Genomic DNA, 13,334 nt, shown 5'->3' with positions numbered 1-13,334 from the left:
TCTCCCATGCCACAAAAAGGAAGGAGTGAAGAAAGCTGGTAGAGTTGAGATGCCCTCTTGGAAGGTGAAGTGGTCCAGATTATTGTTGAGAATATAAAAACAATGACCAAAGGAACGGTGCAAGATTTTAAATGCCCACAAATACTTAGAAAAATACTGTCCTCTGGCATATCAGATGTAAAAACAAAATGAACAAATAAGCTTTAAAGAGTCAAGGCTTGAAGAAAGTGTAGATTCATTGCTATTGGGTGGTCTGTGTGAGTATTAAATATGATTCATATTTTGAGGGATTTTTAAATGAAGGAAAAAGAAGTAGATAGGGTTATTTCATCTTAATTCAGGAAATAATACATTTTTGAGACTTTTTTCATCAATCCACTTTGGGGATGATTATTTGGAATAACTTGTTTAAGATTCATGAGACTGCTGCAGAAAGTATTGTTTTATTGTCACTAGTGTATGCTGCATAAAAGCTCTTCTTTATACTTTTTCAAGAATTACTTTACCAGGTACATTCTTGACCTTTTAAGTATACATCTGAATGTTTAGATTATAAACCTGAACCGTACTGTGTGATGTTAGACTATTTGACCAAAAACGTATTTTCTACCACAAAAAAAGTCCAAAAGGAATTAAGTTAATTACAACTTCAATTGTATTCAAGATCGGTCTTAGTGGTTCTTTGTATCTGTGATTTACGTATCTTCAAAGAGAGTCTTCAGTGTTTTTGGATTGTAATGGGCATTCTAGACTAAGGGGAGCTTGTTCAGACACTTAAGATTTGGGACCAATGCTTTCAATGACTTCACAGCCATTCCATCTTCTTTCTACTTCTGTGGATTACCCAACAGCAATAATGATCATCTGAGCCAGCTCCTGATGCTTCTCTCTATAGTCAGGAGAAGGTCAGCTATTTTTTGATCCCCATGGGAGAAAGACAGCGCCTCAATCACTATCTTAAAATAGCCAGCAATTCTCAGCTGCTGGGCTGGAGTCCCTCCAGGGGAGAGCAAAGGGAATATGAATCTGCCGGCGGGGCGTGAGCGAGAAGCCACCAAAACATGAGCTAGGACAGCCTTCTCAAGAAGATTCTGCCGACTCAAAAATATTATTCTTTTTTTTTACTGTTGTTTCTGAGAAACTAGGTGTCTTACCATTTTAAAATTTCGTATTTTATTTAAAAGGAAACCAGTGAATTGAAAATGAGACTAAATATCGCTATCTTCTTTGGAGCTCTCTTTGGTGCTTTGGGGGTGTTACTCTTTCTGGTGGCTTTTGGATCGGATTATTGGCTTCTTGCAACTGAAGTGGGGAGATGTTCAAGTGAACAGAATGTGAGTTTCTTCTTCAAAATAGTAATGCACATGGTAGTTATGAAGATAGTCTTATGTATGCTCTTGAAATCAGAGAGTAGTAGTGGAGTGTCTTATTTCTTCATAGAAGAGATATGTAGAAAGCTACGGAGCTTTGTTATTTGGGAAAAATACATGTCCTTAAAAATTTCCTGGCTGTAATGATTTTGATTATATTTCTTGTACTGATGGCAAGTTACTTCATTTTGTTCTGTTCAGATAGAGAACGTCACTTTTCACCATGAAGGATTCTTCTGGAGGTGTTGGTTTCATGGGATTGTGGAAGAGAATGACTCCAGTATTTGGAAGTTCTGGTACAGTAAGTACAATTTAGCTTTATTTTCCTTCTTGTCTTTAAAATAAAAACGAACAATTTCTTACATAGTGTATGTCACTTTTAGAGGACTGGATTGTGAGTTACAGAATCTCAATTAGATGTCTTTAAAAGGTTCATCATGTAGAGATTCCTTTTCAGTAAGTAGACGCGGCTATAGGAATAATTATTTTATCTTTTAGCATAAAACAGGAGTCTGAATATTTATGGCAAAACGGAATTATCCAGTGTTTCTCTGCTCCTATTTAGAATACACTAACTCGAACAAACCGAAAAGGTATTGTCTATAGCATTTTTTCAAGTGTCTGTGAATACTATGTTGCAAATAAATGAGATGTTTTTGCTATCAGCCCTTGAAATCTCAAATGTAAAAATCCATAAATAGAGATGTATTATTTTATATTCATAGCTTCAAAGTTAACAGTATCTTTTTTTAAAAAAATGATAATTACCAGCAATGGCAGATGAAAGCTTATATTATTTGAGCTTTAACCAAGTTTGTTGGCACTATCAAGAAATGCCTTGCTTTTGATGTTTGTGTTCTCACTGAAACTTTAAAGTCACTTTTTAAGGTAGCGTAACTTTTAAAAACTATAATGCATTCCTTCAATTATGTTTTTTATATTGAATTAATCTTTGAAAATCCATTTATTGAAAATAGCTAGCACTTATTTCATTGTATTCAGCAATGAAAGAGGTGTTTATTAGCCTAAAGCTTATTGAGAATTGAAATTATTAGTCTTCTTATCAAAAATCAAAGTATGATGTATGCATAATAGTCAGGATTATGGAATATTTAATAAAAATAGGAGGTCCCTGAAAACTTAAGCAAGCTGGTGGTAAGTTGGCATATATAAGGAACAAAGTAGTGATGAAGCCGCCTTTTGAGGCAAGTACCTGATAGACTATCTTACAGTGGATTTAGGGGCAGGAGAATAAGCATACAACTTGCCAGTGGAAATGATTTAGACTTTGGTAAAGGAAAGTAAGTCAGACTGTGCAAGAGAAAGATTTTGCCAAAGACTTTGAGAAAGAAAGAATATTTCAATATTTCAGTCCACCTTAAAGTATACATACAAAAATTTTAAGTTTTCAGACAACTTAAAAGTATCTTCTTGTGATGTTTTCAAATATTAAAAATTTATTTGAATTATGGTATAACTTATCATTTGCATTCTTCCCTAAAATAAAATGGATATAGAAGAAATTTTTTTATTAATTTGAACTAATCAAGGTTAAACTTAAGTTTATTAGATTTTTTAAACAATTATGTTTTAATCCCTACTGTGTGCTAGACACTGTTAGGTACTGAAGAGTATGTGAAAATAGATGAAATGTGGTACCTTAAATCACAAGGTGATATAAAGGGCATTTGCATTTATTCCATTGAATTATGTCATATAGCTAGATGTTCTGGATGAATCCACCTTCCAAGTCTCATGTGCATCTTGATATGAGTTTCCTAGAAGGCCCTCCTCACAACAATTCTCTGAATTTGCTGATGGAACCAGTAGTTTTATTTTGCTTGTGTGACCCTTGTGCTCTGTATTTCTGTTCCATTAAGGATGAGTCATCACTGAGTTTTTCAATAACAGGTGCCATTTTTTTGCTCTCCTTCCTAGCCAATCAGCCACCATCTAAGAACTGCACACATGCTTACCTGTCTCCATACCCCTTCATGAGAGGCGAGCACAACTCGACCTCCTATGACTCTGCAGTTAGTAAGTACCTTCTGTCCTCAGCCTACCTCTGAAAGGGTTTTATCTTTCTGAAGGATGCCCAGATCAAAATTGTTGAGAGCAATTAAAAAGCAATTTAAGACCTGTAATTTCAACTTTTTTGATATTTGTTAGATTGAAAAATGTTATTTTTAATGTGCCATTTATAATTTTAAAGAACATAACTTTGATCTAAAAGTAAAGTCATTGTAATTTACTAGCTGCCTATTAAAGTATTTTTAAATGTGTTTTCCCATATGAAGATAGTAATATTTATTAAGAAGAACTGCTTCTTAAGGTTTTAACAGACCTAAAATGAGTCCTACAGTTGAAAATATTGTAATATACATCATACTTCTAAAACTTTTTTGTAAGCATTACACATGAGAATATAACAGATAAATATATATAATATGTATATAACACATATATGATATAAATATATAGTTACGCTACTATATTCATACACAATGACTGAAGTCTGTGTGTGTAATATCCCATAGGAGAAAGACAGACAGATATCATTAACTTAAAATCACATTAAGAACATGAAATTTGTAATAACTTGCTCAGGGTTGATACAGACTATCAATGTCATATATAGAACAGAAAAGTGTTTTTCAAAAAGAATAGCTATTATATTTAATGTTTTAAATAAATTAATATTAGTCAAGGTTCTCCAGAAAAAAGAGAAACAATAGAACACGTGAATATATATTATATACACACATATAGGTATATACGTAGGCGTGTACACATACACACACACACTTAGAGTGAGAGAGGGTGATTATGAGGCTTGGTAAGTCTGAAGTCTACAGGGCAATTGGCAGGCTGGAGATTCAGGTCAGAGCTGATGTTGCAGTCTCCAGTCTGAAGGCTGGAGACTCCAGTAGAATTTTTCTTCTGCAGTCTGGAAGCTGACTTTCTTCTTCCTCAAGAAACCTGTTTTTTCTCTTTAGATCTTCAGCTGATTGGATGAGGCCCACTCATAGTATGGGGTAGGGGGTAATCTACTCTACTCAAAGTCAAGGAATTATAAATGCTAATTGCATCTAAAAATACCTTTACAGCAATATTAAGCTATTATTTTACCCAACGACTTGGCACCATAATCCAACCTAGTAGATATATGACAGTAACCATCACAGAACTCAACACATCTTTACACGTAACAATTTTTCATCTTTCTGTTAAACATGTAATTCTATACATTATAATTTTGTTTTAGTTTTGTCAAAGAATGTAGCATTTGCTTGTATTACATCATGAATAGGACACTTATAAAGAGAGTATGAGATCTGGATAGGGAAAGAGGTGAGCTGACCCGCAGCTGTGCTTGTCCACCAGGGTTCCTTGGGTTCAAAGGACTGGAGCCACTTTCCTTGAAAACATGTGTGGTATGGATGCTCCTTCCCATTAAAAGCTACAGAAGGCACCTCACTCACATTTGTCAAAATCTTGGTGTCATGTGGAATGGACTTAGAAGTATACAAGCCCACCTGTCACTAGTAAGAGAAGAGATGGATGGCATAGGAAAGAATAGGAGAAACTCTTTTGTTTTACAGACAAGTTATAAAACGATGCTCCTTCCCCAACATTCTTACTTTTATAAAATGAACTGAAAAGTAGTACACGGTTGGCTTTCCAGAACATTAGGTATTAGCGTAAATATTAGTATTGTTGTTATGCATATAATGAGGTCCTGTGATAAGATATATATTGTAGGCACCGTATATTTTAAAATGGTCGCATATTTGAAAAGCCTTTGCTTCAGGGAGATAGTGGAGAACTTGAAAAACAAAGTAACGTAATCTGTGCATAGTAATTATGATGGAGATGGATTGTAAATACGTGTCAGAAAAATTATACTGCAATTACGCTTAGAATTATTATGTAGCACTGCATTTAATTAGTGTGTCACTTTTTTGATCTGGTGACAAAACCAAATCCAATTTTTTTTGAATTATCAAATTCCTCATTGGCACACATACTGGAACTCATTTACTTTCAGAAACTTTGTCAATCACTTTAGGTAAAAATGATTGAGACATGCAAAGATGTGTTCTACAACAGAAATGCTATACCCAAGTTTCATTCATCATCATAATAATGTACAAGGAAATTTGATATTATATTTGTTAAATTTGTGGGTTTTTTTGTTTGTTTCTTTCCTGTATCCAAGAGAAAGGTATAGATTTCATCGGAAGCTTTGTACCTGACTTTTCAGTATGGTTTCCTAGTTAATGAGACTACATATCCTTCACTACGCTTGAGAATCACTATTGAGTTTCATGTAGCTTCACAATTACCCAGCATCAGATACTTGCCAGGTCACCTTTGGTAAGTTGAAAGTATCATTTATAAATTCTGATGTATTGTGGCCTGGCAAAGTGTTGGTGAAATGGCTTTGTAGTGTCCTGAGCTTTTACAATTGCAGTTAGCCAACACTGAATTCCGTGAAAATAATATAGTGAGTGTATGATTTTTCTGGGTAACCATTTTAGAATTATAGGACACTACCAATGAAATTATCCTTTTATAATAAGGAGACTGGGAATTAGAGAAATCATGTGATTCTGTCTTCATACAGCTGCTTATTGGCAGAACCAGTGCAAAGAACCAAGTCTGGCTTTTGTTTTATCGATAATCTAATAAACTGCAATGAATGAAAAGGCTAATTGTAGTGCATACTATTAAAAATATAAGTCTTTTATTTATATCTTTACAAAATAACAAATTAAACTTCCATTGGCTCTTTCTACCTTTATATTCGAACCTGACTTGTGTGTATAATCAGGCCTAATTCAGTGTTTTCTTTCATTTAAAAGAATCTCAAATACGTATTCTGAAATTCAGTTATCCTCAAATCTAGTTATTTGAATGACTGTCCAAGCCTAGTGAGGGTGGTCTGATTCACAGAATTGCTTTTGAGGTAGGCTTGTGTGCTTCTAAGTCCATTAAACAATTCTGTTACCTTTGGAGACTTGTCAGAGTCTAGATTTTCTGGTTTGTTTCATGTTTACATTCAGTCACAGTTCACTTGCTTGGCATCGTTTGGCAATGATGTACTGAACAGAAATGAATTTTCAAAACAATTCTACCCAGAGTGAATTAATTTTTTGCTTTCTCAGTGTCCCCATAGCCTTTGATGACCCCTCTATCAGTGCTCATTATGCTTAACTGCAATTGTTTATTTACCTCACTTCCTACATTATGTATTCGAGCTCTCCAAAGCATAGTTCCTGGTAATTACTAGATGCTTAAAAATATGTCTAGAATGACTTTATGCAAAATTACAGTTACTGTTTTCAGCAATAAACTAGTTTGATTTTATTTTTCCAAGTGGAAATGTTTATAAACTCAATTGCATACTTTTAATTTCTTCTAAAGCACAATGCAATGAACACAGTTTCAGCTTTTCTTGATGAGTGGGAACAAATATATAGTTACAGGGGTGAGCTATCTGACCTTCTTTAAGGTCGTCCGTCTCAGTATCTGTCCTCTTGCCCCAGGACCTGTGTATATGCCCTAAACTTCCCCAAACGCTGTTTCTCTCTTCCTTCCTCCTCCTCTGTTCATTTTTCTAACAGAGCACGTTTATCCCTCCAGCCAGTTCAAACTTCAGTTTCCCAAGGAAGACTTCCTTACCTGCCCCCTACCCTACTGGTACCTGTGCTGCGGCCATGCTCTCCTTTATAAAACCCAGTCTTTAATCTGATAATTCGTAGCACAGTTTTTTTTTTTTTTTTTTTTGAGACGGAGTCTTGCTCTGCCGCCCAGGCTGGAGTGCAGTGGCCGGATCTCAGCTCACTGCAAGCTCCACCTCCCAGGTTTACGCCATTCTCCTGCCTCAGCCTCCCGAGTAACTGGGACTACAGGCGCCCGCTACCTCGCCCGGCTAATTTTTTGTATTCTTTTAGTAGAGACGAGGTTTCACCGTGTTAGCCAGGATGGCCTCGATCTCCTGACCTCGTGATCCGCCCGTCTCGGCCTCCCAAAGTGCTGGGATTACAGGCTTGAGCCACCGCGCCCGGCCCCGTAGCACAGTTTTAAACTATTTACTCATGTAATTACCTTGTTCATGTACTTTCTTTCCAGTTCAATCCTAATCTCCATGAGAGTGGGGGTCTTGTATGTTTGGCTCTCTATTGTATCCACTGTGGACCAAAAGCTGAATGCACGTTTTGGGGACACTTCATTATTACACTGTACTGTGGTATTAATACTGATGCCCTAAGTCACTATTGATGTGCAGAATTTCTTTAGCCCTTTACTAAATTGACCTACACTTTAAAAATTTTAAATTTTTAAAAAAAAATTGTTTGGCCAGACATGGTGGCTCACACCTGTAATCCCAGCACTTTGGAAGGCTGAGATGGGCAGATCACTTGAGGTCAGTTAGAGACCAACCTGGCCAACATGGTGAAATCCTATCTCTACTAAAAAAAAAAAAAAAAAATCACACACACACACACAAAATTAGCCAGGCAGGGTGGTGCACACCTGCAATCCCTACTACTCGGGAGGCTGAGGCATGAGAATTGCTTGAACCTGGGAGGCAGAGATTGCAATGAGCTGAGATCATGCCCCTGCACTCCAGCCTCGGCAACAGAGCAAGACTCCAGCTCAAAAATTTTTTTGTTTTTTTGTATGCTTTTTGTAATGTTTGGTCTTCCACGTGGTTTTCGCCTACCAGCTGTGTTTTGCTTTTATTGTCAATGTTTATTTATCTAGTACTATTTTCTGGTCTTCTTTCACCCTTATAAAAGTGTAAGCTGAAGTGAATGATGTGAGGCTACAAGCAGGGAGGCTACAAGCCAGGCAAGATGTTTTTTTGTTTTTTTTTTGAGACGGAGTCTCGCTCTGTCCCCTGGGCTGGAGTGCAGTTGCCGGATCTCAGCTCACTGCAAGCTCCACCTCCCAGGTTTACGCCATTCTCCTGCCTCAGCCTCCCCGAGTAGCTGGGACTACAGGCGCCTGTCACCTCACCTGGCTAGTTTTTTGTATTTTTTAGTAGAGACGGGTTTCACCGTGTTAGCCAGGATGGTCTCGATCTCCTGACCTTGTGATCCGCCCGTCTCGGCCTCCCAAAGTGCTGGGATTACAGGCTTGAGCCACCGTGCCCGGCCGCAAGGCAAGGTGTTAGTTGGCAATGCATTAGGCTGCAAGTAACAGAAAACAAACTGTAGCTCAAAAGGTTATTTTTCTCCTGGAACGAGAGGGTCAGAAGCACCTTCCACAATGATGCTGTCAGGAACCCAGGCTCTGTCAACTGTTTCTTCTACCATCCTTGGAGATGGATAGTCACCTTCATGCTCTTTCATTCTAAGGAAGTGCTCCTAGAATTTAACAGTCAGTTTCTGCCCATGTTTTATTCATCAGAACAATGTCACGTATCCCTCTGGTTGGTACACATTGTTTTGGGCTGTCTAGCAACATAGAAGGGAAATGGAGAAAGCCTGGGAGTGAATGAAAGTCAAAATCATTCAGTGAATCAGTATCATCAGGGGTTGAACAAAGGTGGGACCATAAAAATGGAAAGGAAATAAAGAATATAATTGATATGTGAGGAGTTCACCATGTAAAATTAGTAGCCAAACAAAAAAGAGCTGGAGGGATCAAGGATGACGAAGAAGTTTCCTTTTCAAATAGGTGTAATTCAGTTTAAATAACATACAGTAAAAAGTAATGTGGACATGTACCTTCAAACAATGAGTATTGTTTTAGTGGGTTTTAAATCCTTTTATATGCATATTATATTCTGTTTTAATCATCATAAATACACGCCCATCTTGCTTTTCTGTTTTTATGTTAGCACACATTTCCCCATGTATTTACTTAGTGATTTCTCAAATTTTAAACATGTTAGTTGCTACCTCTACATCAGAAATAATTCTATGTATGTAGCACTTTTTAAATAATTTGTATTTATTCTTTGGGTTACATTTCCAGAAGTGTGAATAGTGAATCAAAACATAGGAATGAGTTTTCTTTGACATTGTTATTGTGCCATACTATAAAATTGCTTGCCAACTGGTACTAAACTGCGAATTACCTTCAACTAAGAAAATTTGGTAAGGTGGACAGAAATCTGAGGGTTAACAGGGGGCATGTTTTGAAGTAGAGCATGGCGATTTACTTTGGTTTGGACGTATTAAATTTGAGTTGATGGTGGAGTAACAGTTTGTAATAATTCAGCAAGTAACTTGATATGCAAAACTGATTTTCCTGAAAGTCATTATTAATCATAGTTGATAGTGATGAGAAATTGCAGAGGTGATTTTTGATATCAAATATAATCTTTAAGGAAAACAATCGTAGGAAAGAAGACAGTAAAATATCAATTATTCTTAGGGGAAGAAGGGAAGAAGAAAGCCCACACATGAGGGAGAGAAGGAAGCATTAAGTAACAAGTCAGTGAGCAGTCTGGTGCATTTTCTTGGGAAGGAGGCAGTGGTCTTCAATGTCAAATGCAGAATGAATGGACATGAGAAGCAGGCAGGAAGGAATTGGGTCATAAGCCAATGATGTAAAAGTTCTTGGGGCCTAGTAGCTCCGTCTTCACCAAGGGCTCAGCTACAGACAACCATTAAAGGCTTCTTGTTCCAGGTACCTACTTCTATCCTAAATCCACCTAAGGCTTCTAAATCATCTGCTGTGTATCCCACCCCAGTTCACTGCCCATTCTCTTAGGTAGGACCTGAGGACTCTTTCCTCTTTACTCTACAATGCCCTTCCTCCCTCAGGGATCCCATTCCATTTTCCTGCACATTTTGTCACCTGAGGATCCTCCTGAGAGCCAAACCCTACCTCAGGCTTCCTCCTTTCTTCTCGTCACAGGAAGAGAGGTCAGACAGCAGTGATCTCACAAAGAAGTGGTATCAGAAGGATGGGAATGTGGAAACCACACGCTGGGATGCTTGGGGAGTGAGCAGTGAGGAAGCAGAGACCTTTTCAATCAGCCAACACTGCAGCTTGGAATAGCCACCAACAGAGCACAGCATGGTGGAGGATACAGAGTCCTTATACAGACAGCCACAGCCACACACAACAACTTGCTTTACCATCCAAGGCAAAGTAAAATACAAACATGAATGTCCTGACATTTGACAGTCTGAAACAGCCCAGGAAGAATTAAGATTTGAGTCGAGTTTATATAAATGTAAATTCTTAAGTAATTTAGGAGGCACATCAACCTGTTGTAGGTATCTAATCTCACTGAGATACCCCCACCTCAGCCCCCACCCTGGCTTACAGATCGATTACTCTGTTATAGCTGGGTCTTATTTATCAGTGTTTTGGGTGTTCGTATATGGTGATTCTGGACATTGTCCTAAATACAGCAAATCGTTCCAGATACTTCCACTCTATTTTAGTTAGCTGGAAAAAACTACACACCACAAAATTTAATGGAAAATGCAATTCAGTCTCCTTTTCCCGTAAGTGTCAAGTACTTAGATATTTGGAAATGCCTAACATCAACTTAATTTCCCAGTATTCGTTCAGACATTTGGGATCACACAGCCATGACCACAGACACAGTATCACATTACAGGAGTGGCTGCAGTTCCTGAATAACAGCTGACTTTCATCTGGGACCCCAGCCCAGGCTCCATTGCATGCAGGCTTGGGGCTGCTCCCAGGGTGGCTCACTGGGCTTCCACATGCCCTAGCTCTTGAGGATAGAGTTGGCTTGAAAGTTCTAGGGCACAACATCAAGGCTGTACTTAAAAATCACTTTTTTTCAGAGGATGCCATTTTGTGTTCTGTACAATTTATTTGTGGGCTTCTCAGAATTGGTTGGCAATTTATGTAATATCCCTGCAATAATGGGAGGCAATTGCTTCCTGAAAACAAGACCTGTGATTATCCCAGCAGCATGGCCTGGGTTCCCTTCGCAAAGGACAGGCTTCCACCTCCACAGAGGAGTCAGTGATCCCTGAAAATGCCTGCCACACTCAGAAGCAGAAATCTCCTCTCACACTAGGAACTCCTGATGTGTACATCAGTATTCCTCTTCCTTGGCACTATGGACATTGTGGGCCAGATAATTCTTTGTTGTGGGACTGTCCTGTGTATTGTGGGATATTTGGTAGCACCCCTTGCCTCTACCCAATAGATCCCAGTTATGATAACTAAAAATGCCTCCAGACATTGCGAGGCATCCTGGGTATGGGTGGGCACAAAATCACCCTCTAATGAGAATCACTGAGGCCATCTAGACATTTAGTCCCAAAACTTCTAACCCAGGCCCAGGGTCTTCTTTGAAATTTTATACTTATACTGCTTATACCTTGTGCTCAGCTCCAGGTCTGGGCCCGAACACCACACAAGAATAACTTCCTTCCACTGCCTTCTTTCATGCAGGGTATTCAAACCCCAAAGGAGCAAGGAGCTGTCTGGGCCTCTCTTCTCTTGAAGCGTTATTGCTTCTGCCTGAAACTTTGGACCTTTCCGTAGGAGAAAGCATCAACTAGAACCAAGGAAAAGCAATTTTTGAGTGCCTGCTGTATACTAAGCACTGTTCTGGATGCTTCAGAATCAGCCCTAAATTCTTGCCCTCATGGGACTTTAATTATAGTGGGGAGGCTAAAATAAACAGTCAGTCAAGCACTTGGAAGAAAGTAAAAGATGCGAGGGGTGTGTGTGCATGCAGGGACTTCCACGCTAAGTAGGGTGACCAAGGAGGCCTCATCAACAGGTGAGGTTTGTGTTGAGGTAGACATCCCTAGGTTGAATGTGGGTCCTGCCATCCGATGAGCTGTTTTGGAAGCTTCTCTAGTCCTTCTTTCAGAGACTAGATAGGTGCTGCAGAGGGTTTAGCACAGGGACTGGCTTGTGGTAAGGGTTCTACGGGGGTACAAGCTGGGCTTCCGGTCTGCATTCCTCACCTGGTGCCATCACTTTGGCTAAGAGCACTCGGGCAGGCTTCTTAATCTCCACAAACTGGTGTGTAAAAGGCAGATAAGAATAGTTTCAACCACACACAGTTGTTTTCAAAATGAAAAGATATCATAATACAAATGCTTGGCAGAGTCGTTGCCATGTAGTTGGTATTCAATAAATGTCAGCTATTCTTATGATGATACACCAGTTTAGAGCACCAAAAATAAGACATCATTGGGGCACATAATTTCATCATAGCTTCTCCAAACACTTTCTGCTGTCTGAAGGGTGTGTGTGTGTGTGTGTGTGTGTATCTCTGTGTGTGGCCATATAAGGTATTTGGCAGACTTCCCAGCCAAGAGTTAGTGCTTCATAGACACATGTTCATTATTCGTCATTATCACTGTCATCCTAGTACATGGTAGTTAATATTATGTCATCTGTACTGACCAAGATATGCCACTCTTTAGCTGGTAATTGTGATTAAAATTTACTCAACAGATATTTTTTGAGCACATACTATATATGCCAGACACTTATTTTAGGTTCTGGGGAACGAACAGTAGTCAAAAAAAAAAAAAAAAAAAAAAAGGATAAAAGTTCCTGCCCTCATGGGGCTGACATTTGGGTTGGGTGAGGGGAGTCAGATGAAGCAACATAGCTTGGCGGATTACACAGTAGTTACAAGATGACACGTGCTCTGGAGAAACCTGACATAGACAGGGCTGGAGACTAAGGGGGTGGACATAAATAAGAACTCCGTAATGTGGCCAGAGGAAAGCACATCTCTGACACTGGAGTGGAAACCGGAAGAAAGCGAGGGAGCGAGCCATGCGGTGAGAAGAAGAGTGTTCAAGACAGAGGGAACATCAGATGCAAAGGCTCAGAGATCAGAGCATACTTGATGGGTGACGACAACAGAGGAGAAGGTGGACAGCTGGCGAAGAGCAAATGAGGGGAGCATAGAAGACATGGTCAGAGAGGCAACTGGGGAGCTATTGAAAAGACATCAGCTCATTCTCTGAATGAGATGAGAGGGGC

General features: G+C 38.9%; 1 protein-coding gene across 6 annotated transcripts in view; it reads left to right on the top strand.

Annotated features, from left to right (window-relative positions):
- TMEM182 (transmembrane protein 182) overlaps window positions 1-13,334 on the top strand; it is a 375,574-nt gene that overhangs the window by 36,853 nt on the left and 325,387 nt on the right. For 2 of the 6 annotated variants that reach the window (XM_033175596.1, XM_033175595.1), the window contains exons 2-3: window positions 1,572-1,671; window positions 3,309-3,407. In XM_033175596.1, the coding sequence (XP_033031487.1) occupies window positions 1,572-1,671; window positions 3,309-3,407 (199 nt within the window). Of the gene's footprint in view, window positions 1-938; window positions 1,335-1,571; window positions 1,672-3,308; window positions 3,408-13,334 lie in introns of those variants that run through there. The other 4 variants (XM_033175594.1, XM_033175591.1, XM_033175592.1 and 1 more) reach the window with 4 other exon arrangements.

This window comes from Trachypithecus francoisi, unplaced genomic scaffold, assembly GCF_009764315.1.
Source record: "Trachypithecus francoisi isolate TF-2019V2 unplaced genomic scaffold, Tfra_2.0 Lachesis_group17, whole genome shotgun sequence".
Lineage (NCBI taxonomy): Eukaryota > Metazoa > Chordata > Mammalia > Primates > Cercopithecidae > Trachypithecus > Trachypithecus francoisi.
Note: the sequence above shows the minus strand (reverse complement) of the source record. Positions and strands in the feature narration are given on the sequence as shown.